Here is a 27,988-nt window from a genome sequence, read left to right as displayed (position 1 = left end):
TTGATCCTCTGAGCCTCAATTAGGAACAAGCATGATATATGTCTATAAACAAAATAATTTTCCTGGGTTTCATTTCTCTCCCCGTCACTTACAGTAATTGTTCAGCTGTCTTTAATAAAAGTCTTCAGATACATGTTAGTCTCATCTGATCCTGAAGAGTTACAATCGCACTTATTTAAAACAGACATGATATTCAAACATGAGCTAATAAAGGCCTGCATAGCAAACCTGTCCTGAAACTGTGTCCAGACCAATCTCAAAGCTCTACATCACCTCTGTCCTGCAGGCCAGACAGCTCCTGGAGCAAGAGTACAACTCCCTCATCTCCATGGGAACCGAGAGACGACCCGATGAGGTCAGCGCGCTAATCGGTTTGAAGAAGAAATAAAATACATGTTTGAGTAAGCGATGGATTGTCTGAGCAACCATCTTTTTTGGTCTGGCAGGATGGAACGAAGACGTTCACCCGCTCGCCCTCCTGGAGGAAGATGTTTAGGGAGAAGGACCTCCGGGGCGTGACCTCCGACTCCGCCGAGACCCTGCCTGCTAACTTCCGTGCCTCAGCCATCTCCACGCCCTCCGTTACCCTGAGAAAGGTTCAGAGTGATGGTGAGTCTGACCCGTGACCTCTGACACCCTCGCTCTCATGTTCGCGTTTGTTCAGCTCATGTGAGCCCTCGAGGCGCTTCTCAATTTAGACGATGTGTGAAAACCTGTCACTCTATACGGCGTTACTCACATGAAGAGCACGACAGGAATCGGGGCAAAAGGCCCGCTAGCTCTGATCAGGTGCAACTATTCTGCACCACCAAGCGAGATGAATGGGTTAGCGAGGTATGTTGAGCCTGAAGCCAGGGTTTTCAGTGTCACAAAGGCGGCTCTCCTTCAACGTGGCTTCATCGCCATGGTAACTTATATGTTGCACCTTACCTGGTCTTTAGAGTTTTTAGTTCTAGCCCTTCCCTTTCTAATCATTTCCCTGATGATGTTCCCTTCACAATATCAATTCTCAGCTCAGGGACTACATTACAGATGCAAGCTTTCAGAGCCAAATTTTTGTGATCTGCTAAACAAAGCTGGGTGATAGAGTCCGAAAAACCCAGAAATCACTTTTTTGGACTTACGATCCCCTCGTCCTCGAAATCAGTGGGTTTTTTTTAATGGGTGCCCTGAAATAAGGTCTGTAATTACATTTTGTACTACAAAATTAAAAATATGTCCCACGTGTGAATACTAAAGCATCTACATGTCCAAAAAAGGCTGGCTGCTAACAAGCGGCTAAACTACATAAGTTGTCAGGGACATTGAACGCCATCACGAAGAACACAGCCTCTCGTCTGCTCACTAGTCCGCCTTGACAGGTGGACTTTAGTTGCAAACTTTTCAAACTCTAACTTTACAGTTTATAGATTGATCAGTTTATTGTTAAGTGCGTATACTGAAGTGTAGTAAGGCGCTTAGTTATTGTAATGCTGAAGTAATTGCTTCTTGGCACTTACCCTTCAAATATCATCTGTACATCTGTGAAGATTATCTTGCTGAGAAAAACGTGTGAGTATCATAAACTTGTGTTTTCTACAGAGTTGACATTCTATGATAAACTATAAATCCAATGGAAAAATCCCGTGGGCTTTTTCTGGAGGGAACCAGGGTGATGCTAACTTATGGGTTAGCCTACAGAAATATGTCGTCCCTGCAGTGCTCTATTACAGCGGCAGAAACTGTCTGCATCATTGTGGTGGTGGTGGCGGTGGTGGCGGTGGTGGCGGTGGAGGGTTTGCCATGGGAGCCAACGTGCATTCAGTTGGTGATGCAGAAAATCTATTTTTTCCCCCGTTTGCTTCAGGTAATTTTAACACTTTGAGTCTTGCACAGCATGTCCTCCACACACCAAAAGAATGATGAAGGCACAGCAGCTACAGACACCTTTAACATAAGTAATATTGCCTTTTACACTGTTTGTATTGCCGTTAATAGAGCAAAGATTAGAAAACGGATTAGTCTATTAGTAATTGTCACAGATAATACTCAGTGAAACAAACTCATTTAACTTTGATTTAGACACTTTCCAACATTTCACTTTCCTCATAGGGCTGGGCAATATATTTTATTAGATCATTACTTAGATACGAGACCATACACCATCTTAGATTTTTCATTATTATATCATGATAAGGCATAGGTGCTGTCTTCACCCAGTTAGTCATTATATCCATATTACTGATCATTATTTATCAAAAAGTCATTGTTGTTTTATTAAAGTGCTTTGAGGGAATTTCAAAATATTGATGCAGCCTGAAAATATATATTGTAATATTGTTTCCGCCCACCATAGCAGGACATTGTCAGGCCTAAACACAATTCTTGGTTGTAACGTTTAAATATGCTGCATCAAGTCTAAGCTCGACAATTTGCAGTTGCAACGTTGGAAGTAAACCATAAGCAGTCAGAAAGCACTGATTGGTAAAATAACATTTTTACGTACAGTTGTGCATGCATTTTTCAGGATTTCCGGATGGTTTCCTGCCTTATATGCAGCAACAGTGTTGTTTTTTTTTAATAACTTTCTAATAATACCCCCCCCCCCCTTTTTTTATGGGATCCCACAAATAACAACCTGACCATGTCGAACCAGCTTTCATAGCACACCCCAATCACCCGACGATAAATGAGCCATGCATTTACATCTCGATCTATCGGAAATGAGCCTTGAACGGCAGCATTTTGTTTTTCCAGCCAGGGTAATGTAAAGTGCACCTTATATAAGCTGCCACGAACGAGGGGAAAAAAAACAAAAAAAAAAAACAGAGTCACACGCACACAGAGCAGTTGGTTGTTGTCATGCTACTCTGCCATTAGCTTGGCGGCAGAATTTTCTATTTCCTTCTGCAGAGGAACTGGCAATAACGAGGACCAGACGCTTCAAAGTACAGAGGAAGACTCATTATCCCTCATTCCACCTCTTAATAGGAATGCCTGTGGAAGGTCAGTGCTGTTTCAAGTCATTGCAGTTGTGATAATGACCCCGTCTGTGTCTGTCTCCTACGCAGCCAGCTCTGGTGCCCGGGGTGAATCTGCCTCAGTGAGGACGTACTCCTGTTGAGGGGCTGAGGTGAGAACCGTCCGACTCGTTAATTAAACTGTCTAGCAGCGATTCATCCATGTGGGTTTTTTATCTGTGTGGCGAGCCAGTGCCGTTTACCCCGAAAGCTTCCGAGATGGCTTGCACATGTGCCGAGCACATTCGTTTGAACCTCGCCGTTTTTTTTTTTATGTATCTGTTTGTTGTCGTGGATTGGGTCTGAGCCTTGGATTTTTAAGTAGTTCCCCTGAGGTCTTAAAATGGTGGGTTTTGGTTGGCGGGGGGATTTAGGCGGAGTTGAATTAAGGCCACGGAGGCAATGGCGTGTTAATAATGCTGTTTTCTCTCCTCAGGGCGCTGACTGGATCGGGGGACTTAGAGGACCCTCTCGCTCATCCACGGAGAAAGAAGCAATGAATATAACCATTTAACTTAAAAAAAAAAGAAGAAGAAGAAGAAATCTATCGGTCTGACCATTCTGCAATAACAGAAGCAAAGGAATGAAGGGGAAAATGACATGAAGAATGTATGAATGTATTTTCCGACTTGAAAGGTTGAATGGGATCAGCTGTTTTCTCTCTCTCTCTCTTTCTCTCTCTCTCTCTCTCTCTCTCTCTGTCTCTCTCCTCCTGTCACTCTGTCTTTGCTCTTTCTCCCGGCGTGACTGTGCTGTGGGGTTAATAAAGGACAACGCCAGGTGTGGGTTAGGTTAGTGCCGGTCGTGCAGGTTTCCCCTCTTTTCATTCCTCGCCAGGAGTCAGCGGAGTTGGCAATATCAGGGCTCATTTTCCTACCTTCAGAAACCACTTGCTGCCATTTCTTTATTCTCTTACAGTCTGAAAACAGCTAAACGTGTCGCCTTATAACTCCTGCCCAGCAACAGGTGTCTTTCAGGAGAAGCGGGGCAGGGGTTAACCTCACCGTAAAGTTTTAAAAACAAGAGGAGTGACTGGAGGGATGTTCGCAATGACTAGGGGGGAAATGGCTGGTTGTAACTCTTAAACAACACCGGCGTTCTCCTTTCTGCTCACGAGTCGGCTGGTGTCCGGTGTCAGCCATTGTGGCTCCATTGTTGGCGTCTATTGGGCCCGCCAGGGGTGTCTAAGTGTCCCCAATTGGTCGGAGTGGCGTAGTAAAACACGTCCGAATTCAGACCACTGTACAGCTCCGACCACATCAGAGGGACCCTCCTTGCGCTTTGTCTGTTGGCACCTTGAAAGCTGATAGGCAGAGTAATTTCTTTTGATGGGACCCCATTATAGAGATCAAAGGCACAGAGGTGGATGGGAGAGGGTGGAGCGAGGCCACAGGGGCACTGTGCTCACCGGGTTCATGATGTCCATGGCAGGAAATCCATGCAGCTAGTGTCGGTGCCGCTGTCCGATAAGGCATGCCGCACAAGGAGTTGTAACTTTTGGCGTCATGGAGGTTAAAGGAGCGCCCCGCAGAAGAACACTCCTCAGGAGGCGTCTTCTGTGGTGCCAAAGGAGCGTTACACTCATGATAGCGTAGCGATGTCATCGGGGAAATCTTCCAAATGAGGGTGGAGAAAATTAAGAGAAAGCTAATTAAAGCATTTGTTAACCGCTGTATAGGTCAGCAAAACAGCTACTTGAGTTTGGGGTTGCCAAGTTGTGAGAAAAACTGTTTAAACGACACAAAATGTAGTTCTCTGAATCTTTGGGAGGATGCAAATAGAGACATTACCTTCTGGAAATATCGTCTTAGGGCTGCAATAAACGATCATTTCCAATCGACAAATCGATACTACTGCGGTCTGTTAAACGTCTGAACATTGCGAATAATGTCGTTCCATGTTTCCAAACTCAAGATGACGTCCGCAGAATGTCTTGTTTCATCCACAACCCAAAAATATTCAGTTTGCTGTCATAAAAGAGCAGCGATTCCAAAAAAGTGCTTGAATCAGAGAAATTCTGATTTTTGCCCGCTTGTCAACATCTGATTAACATTTATAGCTGCTGATTTGGTCGCTAAGTATAAGGTTGTTAATAAATTTGATTATTTGATATGAATTAAAGAGCTAGCTGAGAAGGCAACAACCAAAGTTGTTGCCTGCTTTTCTACGAATTGGAACATAATTAAAATGACAATGCCACGAATGACAAACCCTTTGTAAAGAATGTCTTTATAGAAAGCGGTGCCATCGTGTTCAAACATGTTTAGGACGGCTTGACATCCTCACTTAGCCCTCCACAATGCAGTTTATGACTTAATCATCAGCTCAGGGTCTTGGGTAATCCTGATGATGGGAGAGGCGGCATGAAGACAAAACAGCGACTCACAGGGAGGAAAGAAAAAACAACAGCTACAAAAAAAAAAAAAGGGTGGACAGAAGCCGGTCATTTTACTGCACACACAAGCCATAACAGAAACCAAGAGCTCTCTGGGGGGTGAGATCAGAGAGAGGCAGGAAGAGAGGGCGAGCCCGAGGAAGCCCAGGAAACAAAACCTTTAGCCTCTGTGTTTACGATGCATGTCAAACAAACGACAATGACCTAAAAACATTTTTTTGGTGGTGAAGATGATATGAGGTGTCTTTAAAAAAAAATATATATCTGTATGATAAACCTACAGGGGGTGGGAGCCTGGGGATCAATTTGTAAAATGTGTGTATTTTTTTCAGTTGTATTTTTTATTTTTTACGATATCTATTTATTTTCTTTAGGTATGTATTGGATAAATGTATGTACATGTTCCGTTCCTTCTTGGCTTCATTTGAACTAGTTTTAAAAGTAAATATGAAACATTGAGAAAAATGGTCATTCAAATACGCTACTGTATGTGTACATTTTGAGAACAAATTGTGCAATGATTTAACAGATTTCCATGATTAAAGTGATAGTAATACAAATTGAAAAATATCATCCGGAAAAATAAACAATAATGACGATGATGGTGATGATGATGATGATGATGATGATGAAAATGGTGATGTAATAGGAAAAAAAAATAATAAAGCGATCCAGGTGGATCCGCTGATCATCGCAAACTTTCTCCATTTTTTCTTTTCCTGATTGATTGGTTTCGTTCTTTTCCTTCCTGCAGGTGGGTGCAATGGATCTAACTAAGTACTTGTACTCAGATATTTTACAGTTTTCAAATACTTTTAATGTAACTAAATTGAATATGTCTAATTTAGGCCTCTTTATACTTTGCTCCGTCACATTTTTTAGGCAAATATTTAGCTTTTTGAACATCTCTAGCCACTAATTGTATTGCAGATTAACATTTCAAACACAAACTGTGCAGGACATATAAATGCATGTGAGTATTTTTAAATTGTTCTAATGCTGCTTTTACATAACAGATCTGAATACTGCGTTTTTTTTTAAGCAAGAGTTTGAGGAAACGGCTTCTTAACAGCAAATTAATGCAGTAAAATGCCAGATATTTACTTCCTCTAAGAGCTGCAATGATTAACCAATTAGTTAACTATTAAATGAATCGCCAACTGTTTTTATAATTAAAAGAAGGTCAAAAGTCTGCTCTTCTTTACTGATCTGTGACAGTTAACTAAATATCTTTGGGTTGCAGACAAAACAAGGCCTTTGAATGCGAAATCTTGGGCTTTGGGGAACTCGTGACACCATTTTATAGACCAAACAACTAATCGATTGATCGAGAAAACAATCGACAGATGAATCAACAATAATCATAAGCTGCAGCCTTTCTACTTGCATTTACGATTCTTTTTCCAGATGAATCCCAGAGTGCTTTGAGAATTCAGTTCGGCACATTTACATCAGTTGAGTTGTGTAACAATAATTTGCAGAGTACAAAGATCCTTTATTACCGCTTTTGGCAGGCAAACTGAACAAACCAGCAGATGGTGAAATGTGCTTGTCTGCGTGTCATATAATAGACAAACCACATGGTTTTACATTCGCGAGCCACATTTAATAAAGATCCACGGACGGAGATGCATCCTGCCACAAAACTGTCGAATCATCAGCCTGAGTGAAACCTTTGCTTAAGTGTGCCCGTGCTGTAGATTCTGTCTCCAATACATTCCCCCCCCCCCCCCCCCGTCAAAGCACTGTTACAGTATTCCTGGTAATCCATATGGGAACAGTGTAGAGTCGTAAAATGGAGCCTCAGTAGGTGGCGCTCCTTCCTCTCACAACCCGAGCGGACCAGAGGCTGGAATTATCATCAGACACTGGAGAGACCTACCACTCCATGAAGACTTCTTCTATAAATACACACAGATATACATAGCTTCATACATAAAGGTATACTGGTGTCATATCGTACACATATATATATAAAGGAATATATTAATATCAAAGACATACACATGCTTACATACTAATCAAAAATAACTTAGATTATGAAAGATAATTCATACAAAAACAGTACTTTAAAAGTAAAATCTCTATATATGACAAATTTTCCCTAAGATCTAGTAATGAGGTCTTCTTGTTTTTTTCAAAAGTCAGTTGAAGTCGTGGTGGAGGGAGGGATGGAAACGAGAGAGAGATGTCTGAAAAAAAAAAAAACTGGATTAAGGCAGAAATATCCAAAGGAAACACCAACAGCAAGAGAAAGTGCACACAGACGGATGTCACAGCTGCTCTGCTCTGTGTCACTTTCTACTTCTTGCCATCTCTCTCTGTCTCCCCCCCTCCTCTCTCTGTCTCAGCCTCTCCCCTTCCTCGACAAGACCTCCCTCCCAAACGCCTGATTCGCTCTGGACAGCAGCACACAGACGCAGGATGAGTCGATTCGGATCCACCTCCATCCGATTCGGTTGTCCGCGTCTTTGGTGAGCGCTCGCACGTACGACTGCTTGGCTTTGCACTCGCTAACCCACTGTTTTTTATCCACGCCCAAGCAGCCGGCCCCGGCTACGCCCGTCCCCACAGATCTCGGCGCTGCGCCGGCAGCCCTCGAACTGCTAGTGTTGCTCTGCTGCTCGGCCTGGCGGCAGCGAGTCTCATAGAAGTACTGTTTGAGTGGTCCTGTCTGGGTCTGGATTTCCTGCAAGATGGTGACCTTCTGACCGCGCAAGTCGATGGCGGACGTTTTGTCAGTAACCCAAACGCTCTCCGACTCGCACACCGACTTTTCCCCTCTCCGCCTGTCAATCAAATGTGAGCGTTTATCCCTTTTAACAGCACGGACGGCCTCCTTGGTAACTCTGGACGAGTCTGCCCAGCTCAGAGTCGTGCTCCTGTCGATCGCCCGATCCCCATGACCCTCGATGTGTCCGTCCATGTCCTCCTGCTCCTCTCTGTCCCTGTCCTCCTCCAGCAGGCCAGTCTCCAACATGAGCAGGAGAGGGGGTTGCTCTGGAGGCGATGGGGAGGGGGAGAACAGGACTCGGGGGTGTGCGTCTAGAAACATCTCGTCTCCTTCGAAGATACTGTCCAGCCCAGTCCCTAGACCCAGACCTGCCTCCAGGTTCAAGTTCTCCTCAGCCAGAACTCTCTCAGCCCCAGGTGTCCACTGAGCTCCTGTCCTAGTTGTAGGTGCATTTCTCAGCTTGTCCGAGGGAAGAGTTGGTTCTGGTCCTCTTTGAACCTTTAGATTAGCAGCAGGGTTGACAGCTTTATTGGTTTCTACTGTAGAGACCTGCAACAGTTTTTCTTTAGAGTCCTCAAGAATGTCCTTCTTGGAAAAGTCCACAACACTGGAGTATTCTCGCCTGCTGCTGCTGTCAGCTTTGTAGTCCTTTGGTAAAGAATTATCCTTGGAAATATCCTCGGTCCTGAGCGTTCCTCCTCCTTTGGGAACATCCAAACTGACGCTGCGTTTGTCATCGCTGCCTGAGTCGCTTATCGATTGGTGGGTCTCTGGACTTGCCACTTTGAACGTGCGAGTCTCTTCATCTACGGAGGATTGCACATAATCCTTACTGTCCTGGAGGTTTTGTGTGTCAGTCCGTTGGCTGAGATCAGCAGCCATGTTGTAGTCGGTTTGTGAGGCATTTCCATGGAAGTTGTAGTCCAGAGGGGGAGCTGCAAGGCGAGCGGCCTGCACATGACGGTGCTCTCTGCGCTTGTCGAAGCCAGGCTCTGTTGTCGCGGCAGCAATCCTGGACACAGGGTTGTGAGGGAAGGGCAGGGCCGAGGCAATCACCATGGCAACCAGGGGAAGCCAGTGCATCACTCCCAAGACGTATCAGCTGAGGGTTGAAACAGGGAGAAAGATGTGGACAATGTTATTTTATGTAATGCACACTGTGGCTTCTACAGTTAACCTAAGTACCTCAATTAAAAAGGTAAAATAAGAGGTTTTACTGGTGGCCCGCAGCTTTATGACTGTGGTGCTTTAACCACTGAGGTATGGCTTTAAAATCTTGGCAGAACTCGTGGAAAAATAGTACTGCAAGGTCGCCCTCTTCTTTTTCATGAAAGAAGACGGAGCTTAGCTACAAACACCGTAGATTCTGCCGTCTGACCTTAAAACGGAGACACTGACAACCTGGTATGTATGCAAGTCAGACACTTTACAGCCAAAGGAAGTGGATTAAAAGGTATCTGTGACAGCCGCCCCTTTCAGCTTTTAAAGGACAGGATATATTTTTCTTTTTTCCTTTTTTGCTTTTTGTTCTGTTGTTACAGGTTCTTCTATCATTAAATCTGCAAACCAACATGGCAACAAACATGGCTAACCTCTGGTCTACTCCCCAAGACAAACAAATTAGAAGACGGTATCACAGCATTGCTAAGGTAAACCCTCAGGTATTCTCCTTGATCACACCTGGTCTGCGGTTGAAATTGTTTTCTTTTGAAACGGTGATGTCTGAACATGATACGATGCATCTGTTGCCTCGGATTGAAAGAGTTTACTTATACGGTGATCACAACTATTGTAAATGTTCTGCCTGCCGTAACCTGCTTTATTTACATTCTGTGCTTGTGATCACAAAAGGATTAATAGTTGATTTTGTGCCGCAAAAATAGGAATCAAATACAGCCGAATTGTTCATGTAAACTGTCTTTGGCCTCTTATAATGCAGCAACAGCACAGGTCAGATTATTATAAAAAAAAAAGTAAAATTGTATTAGTTAGTTTATTCGAGAGTTGCACAAAAGGGAAAATTTCTATTTTGATAATCAGATAATCAATTAAGCACATTTTTAAGCAGCGACAACTCCAGCATCTGTTTTATAGTACAAAAAATTCAATATTTAGTAGTGTTTTTTGTACAAACTACATCATTTGAAAACATCACCATTATTGATTATATTATGCTTGACTGATGTTATGACTTACCAATTTATTAATCAAGAAAATAATCAGCAGATTTATCGTGAATGAAAGCAACTGTTAGTCGCAGGCGTGGTGTATCTAATTCAAATAACAGTACATGTGCATTTAACAATTCAACAACGTTTTTCAAATGCAGAAAAAAAGTTACACATTAACTTTCTCTTGGTATGAGTAATGATGTACATAACTTTCTCTTAATTACTCTGAACCTGTGTGAAACAGTAACAAACTGAAAAGTCGCTATGATAACTGTTAACCCACAAATCTGAACAAAGCTCAAATAAAACACTCCCTTCCTCTAAGCCTAATGTAAACACTTTCTGATGACACTTTTCAGCCACATTGGTTTGTCATGTCTGACATCATCTGCGCAGAACAAAAAGCCCGACTCGAGCCAGTGAGTCATTTGTGTTTCTCACCTGTGACTAACTGGAAAAATATTCCAGTCACCCGTCCATGTGGCATGCACGGGGGGGACTGGCATTCATACAGTACACTGAAGCCTACTCGGCGGAAGTGAACATCACTTTGGTTGTTTGTTTGACGAGCGGCAGGGAGGTCACTTGGAAAGAGTTAAAATAGGTGGAATGATCAGAATGTCAGAGATGCAGCTTTACTGGCGAGGCTCCTTCGCTGCCTGAAGGAGAACAACACACACTGGGCAGCAGAAAATACAGTAAGTGTGAAGGACTTGATGTCATGACTGTTGGCTTGTGGTGTGTGCGAGGGTGGCTGAATGGATGCATCATTGTAACCATCAGCGAGTGTGTGTGTGTGTGTGTGAACATGTGAATGAGTGACAAAACCCCTTTCAGTGACAGGACATGTACTCAGCAGGGCCGCACCCTGGACACAATGCAGCCGTCAGCCGAGGAGCAACAAGGTTTGGTCGACGCATCACTCATGCTGTCGCCTGAGGCGCTCAAAGTGCCTACATGACGTGCTCATGGTAAAACAAAACAAAAAAAAAAAAAAGATCAAAGTAAGTTCCTGTTTTCTCTAGCTTCTGATCGACAGTCTGGGCCTTCCAAAATAAACCCAATCAAGGCAATATAAGTGGTAAATCAGGCTGAACGCACAATTAAATGATGAAAACAAAGTGTTTACAGCAACGATGAACACGGTCTGGTGACTCTTATCAGAGGAGGCGATAATTTTAAGTCAGTCAACTTCGGCGAGGAGGCAGAGCAGGGAGAGTATCCAGGAAAAAATCTGGAGGATTTGTATTATGTGAGTGTGTCCTCTGTTGCAGAAGAGCTTTATGCCTCCTAAGGGCTTTCTGGGAGCACTCAGACACCACACAGTAAGCAGGCAGGCAGGAAAGCAGGCAGGCAGGCAGGCAGGGCCGACTCTCTAAGTGGTTTCTTTGTAAAACAGCAGCAGCAGCAGCAGCACTTCATCACCATGCTCCATTTGCCACAATGACACGCATCATTTGCGCTCCCTGCAAGGCTAGACGAGGACCACGACGTTCTTCCGCCCTCTGGACCGGACCCAAGCACTCTGAATCCCCACCACCACCACCACCAAGAAGAACACACACAGAAATAAAAATATTAAAAAATCCCAGTCTCTCTAAATCATAAACCCCACTCAACGCTACACACTTATGCTAATCCTAATCCCCGTAGCCTGAAATTCTTCCAAATGAGCACAGGAGGAATACCCCGAAACCACAGGACAGGGCCTAAACAAACAGACAGAAAAGCGACCACGTCACCGAGCAGAACTGCATGAATAAGCAGACTAAACAGACTAAACTATGACATTAACTCCGAGGCCTCCATATTTAGCATTAATTATGAAGAAGCAGCCTACGTGCGCGTCTTTATGTTCGCACAGACCCTCCAGTGTGCATTTGTTAGATGTTCAGAAAGTCATAAGAAACCCGGACATTTTTAACTCTGCTTACAAAACGGTGCAATAGTGTAACATTCCCAGAGGATATCAGGAAGCCGACCTCCGAGAACATTTTTAAGTGACAGCTTGAAACAGATCTATTTCACTTTGCTTTCAAATAGTCTTTTAACACGCAAACTTTTCCTCCCGCTGAAACGCTATTTAGTATTTGATTTTATTCCTTTTAACCGGTGTGATTCTTGAACTCACACCTAATCGTGCTTGTTTCCATTTAACCTTATTGTACATTTCTGTATCAAAAGGAGTTGTACTAATTTGTATTACTTTAATTTTCTTTTTGCTGTTTAATCTACTATCTAATCAATACTTTTCTTAATCAACATATTAACTGTTTGGTCTAAAATGACAGAAAACTATGAAAAAATACCCGCAACCATGACCCACAGTTCCAAAGATGTTACATTTACTATAACGTACAACAAGCAACAAACACTCACATTTGAGAATCTTGAATGAGAAGGACTTTGACATTTTTGCTTTAAAAAGTTATTTACAATTAATCGGTTATCGAAATAATTGCCGATTATTTTTCTGTTGATTGACTTATTTGTCAAATGAATACTTTCAGATATGAAACACGTTCTCTCTGTGATTCTGGATAAAACTCAGGAATCTAAACCACCTTGTTGACCTGTAGCTATTTCAGCGGTTTTGCTCTTAAACACATGACCGCAAGGAAAACTATCACTGGAAAGTGTTTCTTTAGGAAATCTGGCACCTGGCAAATTGGTCTGACTTCTGTTTTAGTGCTGCCAGTGTGAACCGCGGGGGTTTAATCCGGGCGAGACAGCATGAGAGAAAAGAAGGAATCAGGGGGAATTACGGTCCAGAGGGCCCCTCGCTGCGAAACACACCCCAGGAACCAGATGCCGTAAAGTAGCTCCACACCTGGCAGTGGCTACTGTGCTATTAGCTTGTTAACATAGTGATCCCCCCTCCTCATGTGTGGCTAGTGTCAGACACGTCCATCTGACAGAGAGATAATGCAATTTGTGTTAGTGTTTGGACCAGGCCCCGTCCTGTCCTTAATCCTGCCTCTTTGATGTCATGTAGCCAAGAGAAGCAACAGGGGTGGAAGATGTCTGGAGGGCGTCTGATTGCGGGACGGTTTCCACGTCGCATCACACCTTTCAGCAGATTTTATGACAAGTGCGGGCTGACTAAGCGGTCTGAAATGCATGCGAGCATGTGACCCTAAACACGGCGACACCAGGAGCTGCTGTGACATGGTAAACACATGCAGCAGGTAAGTGTTTGTCCTCCCTTTCTGCCTCTCTCTCTCTCCCTCTCTGTGTGTGAGGGAGAAGTAAAAGCATTGGCCTCCCATGTGCTCATTTACAGAGCATGGCTTTCTTACTGTGCAAACAGCCCATTAATTCCAGGTCTGTGATTGTTTCATACCACACTCAGCCCTGCAGAATCCAGCCTGCATATGAGGGGTGACATCAGATCCCTCGTCCTCACACACCTCTGATGAGCTGCTGTTTATGCTGTAGCGCAATTAAATAGAATGACACATCTTTAACGGCTCGCCTGACATCATGCAGTGTTTTGAAAGTGGTTTCGTGACAGATGTAAAAAGCCGCTCTCCTGAATAAAGTCAGATTCTTGCAACCCACCAAGCTCTTGTTGGCCCCTGATCCCTGATCTTGTCTGACACTATCGGACTGAGACATCATCTGCAGGTATGTTTTATATCACAGCTCGTGTTTTTGTGTGTGTGTGTGTGTGTGTCTGTGTGTGTGATCTACCTGCAGAGTTTGGATTGTGTCTGGGTAGTTCTCACCTCACCTGACTGACTGCCAATGAAAACAAAATGTGAAATGGGCTTACAACCTGCAGGAACTGCCAAGGAAAATAAAATTGAGAAGTAGGATCACTTCGCTCAAAACACTTTGATCCTGTGCAGGGTCAGGGTTTAATGAGTGGGAAATAAAAATGCAAAAAATACACTAAACAAAACAAAACAAAAAAACAGTTGTGTGTGTGCATGCATGAATCTAAGCAGATAGGTGAGCTGATTGACAAATACATGGGGAATTAATAAAATTGTGAATTGTGTGAATCCAAAAAAATGTTCTAAACTGACCTATTTAAATAACTTAAGGGGTTGTTGGTCACATGATGTAACCAGCAGTCCATCTGACTGATTAAATACATACATTAATTAATTAATGTGTAACATGTATTAATTAATACACACTGTAATGGCAGTAAAACACTTCTTAGAGTGGCCATTCGGAGGCCTGCATGTGTGATTCACAGCCATACCGTTTAGGTGAGATCCGGACCCCGCGTCCTTCCAGCTGACACCACATTGATTATAGAGTCCTGTCGCCAGTCGCTCAACTGGTTTAAAAAAATAAACTCAAAAGACACCTTCGTACGGTAACCACAGCACTAAGCACAAACATTTCTTTCTCCTTTTAATTGTCCGTGACATCGCATGTGGCTCCCCGCAAAAAAAAAATCCCGACGAGTAAAAAAAAAAAAAAAAAAAAGAATAATAAGGAAAGTAGTTGGAACGCAGAAAACTCTCCTGTCCCTGGGAGCGCTTCCACTGTGTAATAAAACCCCAGGAAAGTATCAAAAATAGACACTTGCCGCAATTTTAAGATATTCCATGAGTTGTAACTCCTCCAGGGAAGGCAAGGGGGGAAAGGTATCTCAGTTCAAATATGTGAACGAAGAAGTGGAGAGGTGAACAACTTGGCCAAATGTTTTAAGATCTGAACTCCGCCTGAAACGCGTAAAGTGGGACTAACAGTCAAGCTAGCGCTAGCTTGATTTGCCGCTTCTGATCGGGACTTTCAAAGTAAAACCTCCTCGGCGAAAGATGCATTGCCGTGGAACGTTCGACCAGCTGCGGTGCTTTTATTCCGGAGGATACAACCTCTAGTTCCGGTGGACTTTCTTGATTCCCGCTGCTAGCTTGGCAGAGCTAGCGACTCCGGTTTCTCTTGGGAAGTGCAGAGAGAAGTCAAAGTTTTTTTCCCCCCCTCATGAGGTTAGTATATTGAAAGAAGACCTACAACATTCAACGAGTAACATCTGCTAGAGCAGATGTTTGTAGGAGTTGTTTCTCAAACAGATGCGTATGATGTCAAACAGTAATCCAGGTTTCAGTGCGCAAAATTAGCCTAAAAGTCACATTAGCTAGCTTGGGTTGAAGGAGTTACATACTTAACATGTGCGTGACTGAGATAGTTTATACCTTTACCTACCCCCCCATTTTTTTCTTCCTCGTCCCCGCCCCACACTTATCCACAAAACAATTTGACGAATTACTGGCAATGTGGTGAGTGCTGGTACAAGTCCCCGTAACGTGAGTTCATTGTGGGGTGGTAACACAAGTGCATGATTACAAACAAGATCAAGCTAATTCGTCAAGGTCTGCAAGTGCAGGCTGCAACAGTATCCCATCTGGCACAATCAGACCTGGAAGATGTAACCTTGTGTTTTAATGCCAAATCCGAGTCTGCTTTCAGATTGCTTCCTGTTCGCTTGTGCCAGTTTCTCTTTCTTTCTTTTTTCAGAGGGGCTGGTATGTGCTTGCCACTTTGGCAGGTGTCTTGCCCAAGGGCAGTTGACAGAATCATTTGGATCTTGATGGCCTCATTGGCTGTAATTCTGTGGTAATTGTACTTTTCATATTAACAATCGACAGATGATCTAAATGATTTACGGCTTTTTAAAAGATGTGTTTGCAGTAGAAGCAAAGATATTGACATCAACAGCAGTGAGTATACAGGCTAAAATTCACTTTGCAGGGTTTACATATATATATATATATATATATATATATATATATATATATATATATATAGAGATATATATATAGATATATATATATATATATATATATATATATATATATATATATATATTTTATTTATTTATTTATTTTTTTACAGGGGTGGACTCACTGATTTGGGGGCCTGGTGCAATGGTTAGCGTGGGGCCCCCTTTCACACCACCCTACTGTTATTAACAATACTGCACAACGGAACATCCTCTTATATTAAGACATTCACGTCTTCACTTAATCATTTTTATTGGTAACTATTCTCATTTCCTTTTATTGTTATAAAAAACAAAGGTGTATGGGGTACAATTGTTGTAAGTGGTGTATAAAGCTTTTCAAGGTTCACATTTTTTTGTCATTATATAATAATATTGTACAATGAAATGCAGTTGATAAGAATTCTCTCTACCAATATTAGGGAGGAAAAAAAAATAATTATCAAACATTTGTGATAAAGACTTTTAATGGAGGCAGGATATTTCCAATTTGACAATAATCTTAATGATCTAAATCAGTGCACGGAAACAGTGAATTTCAGTGGGAATAGAGCAATAGCCTGCATTATTATCTCTAAAATAAAGTTAACACAACAGACCACATACATGCTGATGCTGATATATGAATAAAAGAAATGTTGTTGTACATTGTGCAGTGACAGTAAAAAAGGATTCTGATGTCTGATATGTCAGTCTGATATTGGCTGATAATATCGTTAAATCAATATATTGGTCAAGCTCTAGTGTAAACAGATATTGAAATATTGGAACAGAAATAACAATATCAGTAACCTCACTGGCTATGAAACATTGACGGAGCTTCCTCCGGTCTGGTCTGAAAAGTGAAGCCAATTCACTAGTAAAATAGACAATATAGCAGGGTCTGCTTTAAGTTGTGGCTACTTTGTGAGAAGTAGCCAGAATATATATATATATATATATAAATATATATAATTATATATATATATATATATATATATATATATATATATATATATATATATATATATATATATATGTGTATGTATGTCTGTATGTATGTACGTATGTATGTACGTATGTATGTATGTATGTATGTATGTAAAAACCTCAAAATATAGTCAACTCTGGCTCCAAAAGATTATGGATCGAGCTTCTGAATCTGAAATCTGTGAAGACATCACAGAGTTGCCTTTAAACTGGTTGCAAAAAATTTGTCCAGATGTAAGCTTAGGAAAATAGGTTCCAAATGTATTACTTCAGTCAACGTTTTCGGAATGAGTTTATGGTCACTGTTTACTAAGTCTTTTTCAATACAATATGATGTTCATTTTGAAAAATTTTGAGTGACAGAGACCATAAAGCATGGTATGCTTAAGGGTGTGCCTTGTGATTGATGAGTTGCTACTGCGGCATGTCCTCAGGTGCTCAGAGAGATTCAGTAAGGATGTCCTCCACAGCTCCATCCCTATCGTCTAGATATCAACACTTTTTACTCAAAAAACCAAGATGGCAACGGCCGTACTGCCAAACTTGAAACCGCAGAATGCGAGAACACAAGCCAACAGGCGTCAAGGTAGGTTTACACTTGTCTTCCCTTCAATATCAGTCTCCTAGGCTCATGTGTGGTCTAATCTTAGACAGCAACAGTTATGTTTTTTTATTGTCTACCATAAAGTAAACTGAAAACCACTTGCTTGAAAAAGTGAAAGTATTTATTGACGCTTTGGGCAAAGAAACTTGTAATCTGTGTTTGGAGCCGCTCCATATCCAGAGATTTTTCTTTTTATATAGATTTCTTTATATCGTAACACAACTTTTTAAGCAGGTTTTTGCATTGACTTACTTTAATTAAAGTCTGGAACATGTGTCCCTTGATTTTCGTTTAATGGATTAGACGAACGTAAGATTAAAGGAATGTTGTCCGACACTACGTGTAAGTAAACCTTGTCTCAGATATTTCTGATTGGAAACCTTCATGAGTGTTCACCACTAAATGCGTTACGACGCGTAAACACGCACTTATTTTGGTCGGATGACTGCAGTCGGTTCGGGACTCCTGTAAAGTTGAAAGGATGGAAACAGGAGCTGGTGACTGGCTGCTCTGTCCACTCACAGGTCTTTGGGGGGAAAGTCGGTGAAGGCCCGGAGGAGACACAATGGAGGTCTATGGAGGACACGCAGGCCGACAGACAGTTCAACGGGTCCTCGGAGCAGATAAGTCGTCCCCACACAGACCAGACGAGGGGTTCACTTGCTATTGACCCGCGAGAACAGCGTGTCCACAGAGCCTCCCCACCTTGAATGGCCTTGTTGAAAAGGAGAGCCATAAATTGGCGGATGAGCAGAGGTGGGGGAGACTCTGCCTCCCCCCCGCCTCCTCCTCTCTCTTGCTCTCTCACATTCTATCTCTTTCTTTCCTTTACCAAGTAGTGGTTTCCATCTCACCAAACCCCTTTCCCCCTGAATGTTTAAAAAGATGAAAGGATAAGGAAAAGAATGGAGACAAAAGAGGGGAGGGTTACGTTACAACCCTGCCCCTGAGAGACTGCTCATGAAAGAGTTTGGGGATGGGAGAGATAGGGACCGGAGAGGAGACACAGAAAGAGAAGGGGGATCATGAAAAGAGGTTTTTCAAACTCAAAGCCGCTAAAACGGGTCACTTCTGTATAGAGAGGCAGGCTAAAGTGCAGCCTTCACTCAGGGACGGAGACATTTAACACTGTCAATACCCACAGACGGAAGGGAGCGTTGATGTACTTGCACCCGTTGACTGATTGCGCAAACACACAAGATCACACGCACATACACATTCTTGTCCTTCTCCTCTCTCACTGTCTTTCTTCACCACAACGCAGCAGCACTGCAATTAGGTTTTTGGGAAATCGTCCACCAGATTTTCTTTACCAATCTCTCACATTGCCCGGTGTCCCGCGGCGTTCCTCCCCCTTGGCATTTAGTGTCAGTCACCCGAAATCCTCGCAACCCTCCCACCATTCTCTCTATCTCCCTCTTTGTCTGAACTTGCCCTGCATGCACTTAGATATTTTCGCCTCGGGGTGCATCAGTGAGAGTCGGAGTGAGGGAAAGAGGAAGAGAGAAAGTTGTTAGCTAAGTGTGGACGGTCAGACAAAGATGATGATTGAGAAGGCAGGGACGTGGAAATGTCATTTTCTTTGGCTTTTGCCCTATTGCTGCCTCTCACTACGTCACACACTCGTGCACACACACATATGCATACATTCAGACACACAAATGTAGGCACAACCATTTCACCAACCACTGAGGAGGATATAGAGGTTTATTTATCACTCGCCAAACAAGTTCTCATTCGTACTGTTACATTAACAGATTTTGCAAATCCCCACGTCCCCAGAAGCCCTTCAAGTTAATTCACAATATATTGTGGTCAAAACACAATTCTCTGCTACGGTTTTCAGTTTTTCCTGTGGGGATTTGTGTTTTTCGACAAACAACATTTTCATGACCCAAACAGATTTTCAGACCATTATTAAAGACCCATAAAAACACAACTGATCCCTTGTTCAGCAGCCCTGCCATGTACACGAGGAGCTTGCAAAGCCTTTGCAACATCACTCACTGTGTCTCATATCAGTTTCACTGGAATCATTTTCCACTCATTTTTCTCTGCTCATTATGCACCTTTTTGAATCCTGACATCTTCAACCGATTCTCTTTTTTTCAGCTAAAACAACCCAAAACAAACTGGAGCATTTTGAAGTTTCAAGATGTCACCCTTACTACCTTTGACACCTCTGATGAAATTCTTCCCACACAGAGCGCTGTCAGACATCAGCCTACGAGTTGGACATCCTCCTTGGTTTGAAACTCATATCTGCGCGAAATTGGAAGGTAGCTATTATGGCCAATTATTGCAAATAGCTGAGCTGAGCTGTCAGGGCGAAGCTAGCAGTCTGTCTGTCCACAAACGAGTCACTGAGTCAGCCCTCAATTACAGATCGTCAACCTCCCCAAGGTACCTGGTGTCAGTTATTCATCATCCCTCCAATCTCTTCTTTCTGATTTGTTTTACATTTTCAGTCCTTTTCATTGTCTCTGCTGTCATTCAGCTCACCTACTAAACTCCGAACTACCCTAAATTCAAACATCTCTCCAGCAGGAGCAGCGATACCATCGCCACCATCACCACACACACACGTACACACTGAGGTATAACTACATATGTTTCCAATTTCAGGCGTAATGCTGCTCTCTCTGCAATCTGAGCCAATTAGCCAAAGCCTCCTGGAAATGCCCCAGTCGCCATCCATGGTGGTAAAGAGGTAAAGGGTCAAAGGGGAGGTCAGTCACAGGGGGTTCAGACTCTGATTAATGCGTCACCGCCTGTCGGTCTTTCTGTCTGGCTCACAGTCTGAAGACATCCCGGTCGGCGGTGCCTCGGCAGCCGTCCAACTTCCCCACGGACGTATTTGGCACAGGTGTAGGATTGTACAGAAAAGGCAACCCAAGCTTGAAATTAAATTTCACAGCTTACTAAAGGTCAAAGAGGATGAGTGACAGGGTCTGGAGCCAGACCACACGTAAAGACACGAACAACATACATGCATACTGAGGAAAGTATGCACACACACACACACACACACACACACAAACATGTCCGCTCTGACAAACAAACAACACATGCGCCTACAAGTCTTTCCTGCATGAAACTGAAATTAGCGCATGGAATGTTCACCTTTGGGAAATGGATTGGGAGGGAGAGGGAATATGAGAGCATCAGAGCAGCAAAGCCCTCATTAGGGGAACGGAGGACTTATTTCAGTAATTCTGTTTAATGCTTAATGAGAAACAGGTTCGAATGGGTGCAAAATGCAGACTGGCGCTGTGTTGTGTTACCTGGCAGTCTGCCCCGCTTGAGTCTGTCTGTTTAGATTTTGTGTAATGTGTGATGTCGGCGCAGGAGCTGTGTGGTTGTCAGTTTATGAAACCGCTTCAGACGCCGCCATACAGCCGTCGCCGCGTGCACACGCTCTGCTCGTCTTGTTTACATCGTCTGCACCGCCGATCCCTCTCCTCTTACAGCGCCCCGCTCGCTCTCTCCCCAGATCACCTCTCAATCACTCCTCCTCGCCTCCTTATCTGTCCCTCCTCAGTGTCTCATTACAGGACTCGGTCCACCTACAGCGGCTACACTTTCATTCACTCGCCGCAGACTCGTTGCAGTCTGGATGCCCCTGGATTAGACATGCAGCCTAAATAGTGAATGATCTATTTACGGTTACGTCTTCCTTCTGGCTCACCACAACCCACACCTCGTGCTGTTTTGTGGGTTTTTTTGCCCTTATCCACCCCTCTGTCCTCTCTCTGCCTCCACATCCCCTCTCACTCCCCCCTCGTCCATAAGCCATGTTTTGTCCCTTTTCTTGCCAGAGGAAAAATGTTACACATTGTAAACTTTACTCACTGTACAACACCCTGCAGGATTGGATTTCAGAGGCAGACTTTGTGTTTGAACTGCTCCGGCAATTAGTAGAGGATAGACTTACAGTGCACCTACTGCACAATGGAGGCACTGGCCCAGTTGTACAAGCCCCTGTTCCCGTCGTGCCCCTTTCCATCTGTCACTCCTGTGAGATTGTGTGTGTGTGTGCCTGTGTTTGTGACAGTGTGTTTGGCTCTGCATGTGTATAAATTGTTGTATGTTTGCTTGCATGTGTGCATGTACGTGTAAATATAAACCAAATTCAGTAAATAGTAACACTTTGCTTTCAGTTTGGAGTTAGAAGCAGCGTGTAAACATTTTAAAACGGTTTATAATTCAAGATGATGTAGTTATAGGCAGGTATAAATGTTTGTTAATGTGTTGTGTCAACAGCTATAACTCATCCCGTGGGCGCCCATAAGTTGAGGCTGCTGTACATAGGTAATGGATAACCACATTGTAAAACACAGTCGCAATTATACAAACTGCGTCTTCATAGGAGAATTTATAATTGTCGACAAGTGTAGCACTTAAAATGCTTTTCTATCTGCTTGTAACTACATGACGTTGCTTATATGTTAAATTACTGTAATTATGAATGTCTTATGTAAAATGTCTGACCTAAATATTTGGTATGTGTTGTCCGTGTCTGACAAAACTAAAATTAGGGATGAATGGATTTGGCAACCAATTACATCTGACCAGAAGTTCAACCAATCAGCTCCAGGTCAAGTCCAAGTCCAGGTCAGAAGTGCAGAATTTATGCAAATATCGTGGACCTTTTGAATTATATAAACATACTTTTTTGCTCTATGTGTTGATGGTCATATCATATCTGCCATGCCAGCAGTGTTGTATTCAAGATGAACTAAACAAGACCAAGTCATGGCTAAGACTAGAATGTATTGAGAGCAAGACAATACCAAGACAAGAACCAGTGCGAGTCCCACACTGCATGACACACTAACGCTAATGTGGAGCATGCAAACCATAGGCAGTCTCCAAATCAAAGATCCTCAAAGATCTGAAACATCCTCATTTCCTTAAAAAACACTTAAAAAACAGAGGAAGATTTCTTTTATTCACCTTTTTATTGCCATGTATAGGATGTGTATATGTGTATATGAAGGCTTTCGATTGAGAAAGGAAAAGCAGAACAAAAAAGAAAGCCTTTAAGAGTAAGAAAAGAAATTTTAAAAACCTCCAATATAGCACAGCAGACAGATCCCTCTTCCAACAAACTTACACAGGATCGACAAACAGAGAGAGAGAGGCTGATAATCCAGATGAAAACATCTGGAAACGAAGCACCAAGAGCACGGATGTTGAAAGTAACAGGTGTACAAGGCCTCAAAAAATAATTACCTAACTGAAAGTTGAGCCGAAAAGATGAGTTTAAGTTTGGATTAAAGGCCCGACTAGAGTCAAACAGTCCGATGTGTGCACAGTCACGTTGTTGCACAACGTTGTGTTTGATAGTTGAGAAGCTATACTCATAAATCAATCACGACTCTGTCATAAAGCTTAATCATAGGCCTACATTCCTCCCGCTACAGCACAACATCTCTGGAATGACAAACCTGAAACTGTGCCACTTCTTTATTATAAGTTAATTTCAATTCCGTGTATTGATGAAGTGTCACGGTTCAGGAAAGAAGCCAGATCCTTGTATGTGCAGTATGTCGCAGCTCCACTCCACCCTTGGGCCTCCTCCATGCACTTTGAGTCCTCACTTACTGACACTGATATCTGTCAAAGGATCCCTCAGAGGGAAGCTACTGTAGAGATTTGTCCACCCAGTGCAGAGTCATAGTGCCCTCCTGTGGAAGGGAGGAACATTCAGACTAACTTTCTCATCTTCCTCCCATCCTTCCTGCTCTTATTACCCCCGGCAACAGCGCGTCTTCCTCTCCTGATAAGAGTTTGAATAAGGCCATAAGAAGGAGGACCGGTGATGGAGAGAAAGTGAGTGAGTGACGGAGGGAGAGAGAAGGGAGGGACGGGAGGGGAGGAGAGTGATGATGAGGGTGAGATGGGGTGGGGTGGTGGGGGGTGAGGGGGGCTCAGAGCACCAAGCTGTTGTTTGTATTAATCTGCAAATTTTCTCAGATGACGCAAAGACTGTGACTTTGCCTCCCCCTTCATCTCCTCGTCCCTCCTCTCTCCCGCGCCTCTCCCGATGCCTCGCTCTTGTCGGAGGGGAGACAGCGACGCACAGCAGGTAAGCCGGGTCACCTCCTTGTTGTCATTTTTTTTTTTTTCCTCCCTTCAACAAACTCCCATTCATCCTCTGCTGACATGTGCAAACAGTTTGGACCATTTCTCAGCTGTGACAAGGTGCCTGTGATTTGTTTGTTTGTTGTAACAAAGGCTCTCATCATTATTTATGATTATACACTTGATGTGTATTTATTCCTCTCAAGGGGGAGGATGACTTTAGGATTAATGATGTTGGTTTTGCAGAGTTAACGTCAGCGGTGATTTTCCACTTTAGAACCAGCTGTTTGGACATGTGGGACCTGTAATATCTTATCAGTGATCTGCATTGTATTTTAGCCTGGTGTGTGCCGTCATAGAGAAGCGGATCAGAGCGATTTAAGGGCTGGACCGAGGAGTTTCCAAGACGTCTGTCGGCCAAATGAGAAGATGGATTTGCTGTGAGGAGGGAATGAACTGTGACAAATTCAGTCCTGCCGCAGTTAGGAGCGACAGAGAAATTGCAAAGGCAGATCAAAAAGGAGCGAAAGGAAAGAAAGAGATAGTTTATAAATAGCAGAGCTTTACAAGGGTGAAGGGAGCAGATGTGATAGACAGTCTGTGCTTAAGGAGTTCAAACAACAGATTAATACACTCAGATTATCGTCCGAGAGAGAGAGACAGAGAGAGGAGGGGAGGGTGGGTGTGTGTGCCTGACATGTGTGGACAAAAACACACACAGATGCAGACTAAATCACGCACACACACACACACACACACATACACACACACACACACACACACACAGCTCAAATGTTTTCACCCAATCTCAAATACAAAGACAACCACACACACAGGCAGATACACATCTCCTCCCTGAAGGGTTTTTGGCTGCATCTTCCTCTTATTTTCCTGCCAAATATCTGTTTAGTGCTCAGAAGTTTTAGTTGATAAATCAATTAGTTGATCAAAATAAAGTTAAGTAAATGAACTGATAATGTATTAATGATATTAGTCATTTATCAGGACAAAATGACGGGAGTTAATGGGTCCAGCTTCCCAAATGTTAGACGTTTGCTGCTATTCTGCATTGTAATGACGTTGTAATTTAAATGTCTTTTGGCCTTTTGTTCGGCCAAAGCAAGAAATCTGAAGGTGGAGAAGTTTAGGTAGGTAGGTAGGTTTGTAATGTGTTTTAACAACAGGAGTATACGACTCCGTCCCAAATACTGACAATCACACCCACAAAAACAGCAAATCTTTCTCTCTATTTCTTTGCCTCCATAAAACTTATTGATTGATTTATAAATTATTTCAGTAATTTATCATGCCTAAATGTTGAACATTTAACAGCTCAAGTTACTCAAATCAGTTTTCCTTTTTTTTCCCAGTTTTATATAACTGTAAAAATGAATATTGTTGTAAATTAGACTTTTTAACAGACAAAATACGACATTTATAGATGTCATATCGAACTCTGAACATTGGGATGGTAACTGTTGACATTTTATTGGCTAAATAATGCATTTAATTCATGATAAACCATATAATCAGTAAAGACAATGAGTTGAAGCCTCATATCAATTCAATCTTGCAGCGAAAAAGTAAAAGTATTAAACACTCATGCGTAGGAAACCTCTGAAACATAATCCAGAGCCTGACCATTTTGTAATAAATGTGAGCAATAAAACTGTAAAAGTAATCCTTAAACAAACAGGCAAACACAAGCCAGGGATCTTTCTGCACCCAAAGGTGTTGGGTTTATCAAAACAGTCTTTAGTATTTCATGTGATTGTGCTGCTTTGGTGATCTGTTTACTTTTTGAAAACCCCCGAAGGCATTAAAACATGCCAAGTGAGGACACATATTAACCCGTGGGTGGTCACATCCGACCCCTGACGGACTGAGTGCAGTCCACATCTGATCGACACTGACCTCCACTCAGCGGGTTAATACTCTCAGTTTGACCTTCCTGCTGTAGTGATCAGCACCAGACACGTGTTTGTTGGCGGTTGTGCATATGTTGAAGAATTCAGGCACCGCTCCGCTCTGAGCAGCATGGATACTCAAATATGTGTGTGGGTGTGTGTTTATGTTTGTGTGTGGAGGGCTTGGTTTAAGGGTCGGGTTAGAATTGGATTCAGGTTAGGGTTATGCTCAGGGCGAGGCATTTAGCTGTAGTGGAGAACTCTGTGTCGTTTTAATGTATTGTGGTCTTCTTTTATTTATAACAAGCATAAAACAATGCTGGATAGGAGCCAGGGTTGCTAAAGTTAGCCTGTAAAGCGCTGCTAGTTGCCAGGCAATGAAGCAGTGTTCTTTTTTTTCTTTTTTTCTTTTTCTTTTTAAATGGCTTGATTGGTAAAGTGAAGTTATGAAGGAATTGCGACCATCCATTCTTTTCTATCTATCCACTAGATAAATGGAAAACGGCATGGTGATGTTTTAGAACTGACACAAGCAAAATCGCTACAGCTCAAAGTGGCATATTGGAAATGTCCGGTCGCATCTGTTAATAAAACTGTATTGATGGAAACTGATGACGTATTAAGGGTCTTGAAGGGGAGGATCTTAACCACCAGTCCTTGTAACTGTTCTGAGGTGCAAAGGGGCAATTATAAACAAGGGATGGGGGTACATTTTTGAATTCAAAATGGGATTGAGTCTTGGTTCAAAAAAATTATAAAAACTGATCCGACAGAACCAGAGATATTGCTTTTTTTCCCGCGTGCATTCTTCCTTTTCAAAACCTAGCGCCAACGTTACCCACAATGCCACTTCATGGAAACATTCATTCTGAAATTCATTCAAAACAGAAGTAGAAGGTGCATTGATTTCATTATATTGCACCCAGATATAGACAACCACACACTTAAATTCAGACATGGGTCCATGCCAAGCCGTATGTGTGTCGTAGTGCCGCAGTGACCATCCTCATCTCCCTCTCTTGAACGAGGAGAGGATGGAGGGGCGGGGTGGGGATTATATCTCGATCCCTTTGCAAAGCTCACACCAAACAATCAACCATTTGAAGTAATCCTCTGAGACACACAGACACCCGCGCACAGTTACACACACACACGGATGCCATTTAAATAATACATTCCAATGCAGGGTGACTATAGATCTATAAAATCCTCAAGATGAAATCATTTTTTTTTTCATTGTTTTGATAATCTTGATGTTCCATTGATGCAATATAATGGAAACCACTCAGTGTAGACACTGTCATGAAATTATCCCAGCTGGATGTAAATATTCATCTCATTCCATGTCTGAAATGATAAAAACATTGCATCTAAGATCTCAATGAACATTTCTTTTGATTGATTTATCTACTTGTTTTTTGGTAAATCGATTTAACTGGGGGGTCTGTGTCAAAGAATATTTTAAAATGTCGGTCACAACTACTGTCCCCCAATCTCTCCAAAGTCCAAAACCGAAAGATATTCGATGTACAATAACATATCAGAAAGACAGGTACTAGGAACAGAGAATGTTTGTATTTTTTCCATTATTTTGCTTGATAAATGATGTATTGATTTAAATGAGTGCATACATTACAGTTCAAGCTAGATCAAATGTAAAAGGAAACAACAGACTACAAAAATGTATATTGATCACCTTAGTCTCTGTTTCTGTTGGATATAAGGGCTTGATAAACACATCAAGACTCCATCTTGTGAGTCAAACCACATTCATATTCTCATCTACACCCTTGATTTGTTGCAGAGATTTAAAACTTACTGTAATGTCTTAGATAATATCAGAGGCAAGCGGATAGATTGGGAGGGAGGGGGGAGTCATCGCTGTATGACTAGCCAACGCGCATCTGTTTGATCTCTTGAACCAACATCAGTGATTGGTTGGAGACCTGCTTGGATCATTAATGTGGAAGACTATAAGCGTGTACAAGGGAGGGGGGTTAACACTGACATGCCTGTGACAGCCGGACTGAATCCAGTGCTGAAGTAGTTTGTCGTGTCCAGCTCCGATGGTATGCGCACCTTTACATGCAGCAGCTTGGGCTCATTTACAGTAATCGGAGCCTGCTCTTCTGGGAGATTAACATATTCTGTCATCGTGGCCTGTCTTCCTGGAAACCATGACGATTAAGAAGATGTGTCGTAAGTACATGACTGCATGTGATGGTTATCACGCAATGTATGGATCACCATCACACATCACACATATGGACTACAACAGTATTTACATTGAGGACCCTGATGTTTATTCAGTCGCCATTACTTTGAAAACCACTGAGGGAGACCGCCTGTCTTGTGGCTCAGTGAGGGCATGTAAACGGC

The 27,988-nt window shown here is 42.7% G+C and overlaps 3 protein-coding genes across 21 annotated transcripts in view; 2 read left to right on the top strand and 1 right to left on the bottom strand.

Moving 5' to 3' along the window:
• ppfia3 (PTPRF interacting protein alpha 3) overlaps nt 1-6,092 on the top strand; it is a 29,899-nt gene extending 23,807 nt beyond the window's left edge. For both annotated transcript variants that reach the window (XM_037089662.1, XM_037089663.1), the window contains exons 28-31: nt 287-355; nt 447-609; nt 3,051-3,112; nt 3,436-6,092. In XM_037089662.1, coding sequence (XP_036945557.1) covers nt 287-355; nt 447-609; nt 3,051-3,103 — 285 coding nt within the window. In that variant the 3' untranslated portion in view covers nt 3,104-3,112; nt 3,436-6,092. The remainder of the gene's footprint in view (nt 1-286; nt 356-446; nt 610-3,050; nt 3,113-3,435) is intronic.
• Nucleotides 6,093-6,709: 617 nt separating this feature from the next.
• On the bottom strand, nt 6,710-15,225 carry LOC119013279. 5 transcript variants are annotated; one of them, XM_037087655.1, is made up of 3 exons: nt 14,513-15,225; nt 13,993-14,040; nt 6,710-9,230 (listed from the first exon to the last, which is right to left on the bottom strand). In XM_037087655.1, the coding sequence occupies exon 3, from the start codon at nt 9,209-9,211 to the stop codon at nt 7,742-7,744; it is 1,470 nt and encodes a 489-aa protein (XP_036943550.1). In that variant the 5' UTR covers nt 9,212-9,230; nt 13,993-14,040; nt 14,513-15,225; the 3' UTR covers nt 6,710-7,741. The 5 variants fall into 5 exon arrangements, with proteins under 5 accessions (XP_036943550.1, XP_036943551.1, XP_036943552.1 ...); XM_037087656.1 differs by having other exon boundaries at nt 14,033-14,040; XM_037087657.1 differs by lacking the exon at nt 13,993-14,040 and having other exon boundaries at nt 14,846-15,224.
• Nucleotides 15,226-17,548: 2,323 nt separating this feature from the next.
• slc1a9 (solute carrier family 1 member 9) overlaps nt 17,549-27,988 on the top strand; it is a 41,208-nt gene continuing 30,768 nt past the window's right edge. For 7 of the 14 annotated variants that reach the window (XM_037087644.1, XM_037087643.1, XM_037087646.1 and 4 more), the window contains exons 1-4: nt 17,549-17,597; nt 18,140-21,926; nt 22,154-22,229; nt 23,595-23,706. The gene's annotated coding sequence lies outside the window, so the exon portion shown is untranslated. Of the gene's footprint in view, nt 17,598-18,139; nt 21,927-22,153; nt 22,230-23,383; nt 23,455-23,594; nt 23,707-27,988 lie in introns of those variants that run through there. The other 7 variants (XM_037087639.1, XM_037087636.1, XM_037087637.1 and 4 more) reach the window with 7 other exon arrangements.

This window comes from Acanthopagrus latus, chromosome 23 (genome assembly GCF_904848185.1).
Source record: "Acanthopagrus latus isolate v.2019 chromosome 23, fAcaLat1.1, whole genome shotgun sequence".
Lineage (NCBI taxonomy): Eukaryota > Metazoa > Chordata > Actinopteri > Spariformes > Sparidae > Acanthopagrus > Acanthopagrus latus.
Note: the sequence above shows the minus strand (reverse complement) of the source record. Positions and strands in the feature narration are given on the sequence as shown.

Excerpts from the sequence above, each read along its gene's own strand:
- LOC119013279 (XM_037087655.1), bottom strand. The coding sequence starts at position 9,211 with ATGCACTGGCTTCCCCTGGTTGCCATGGTGATTGCCTCGGCCCTGCCC.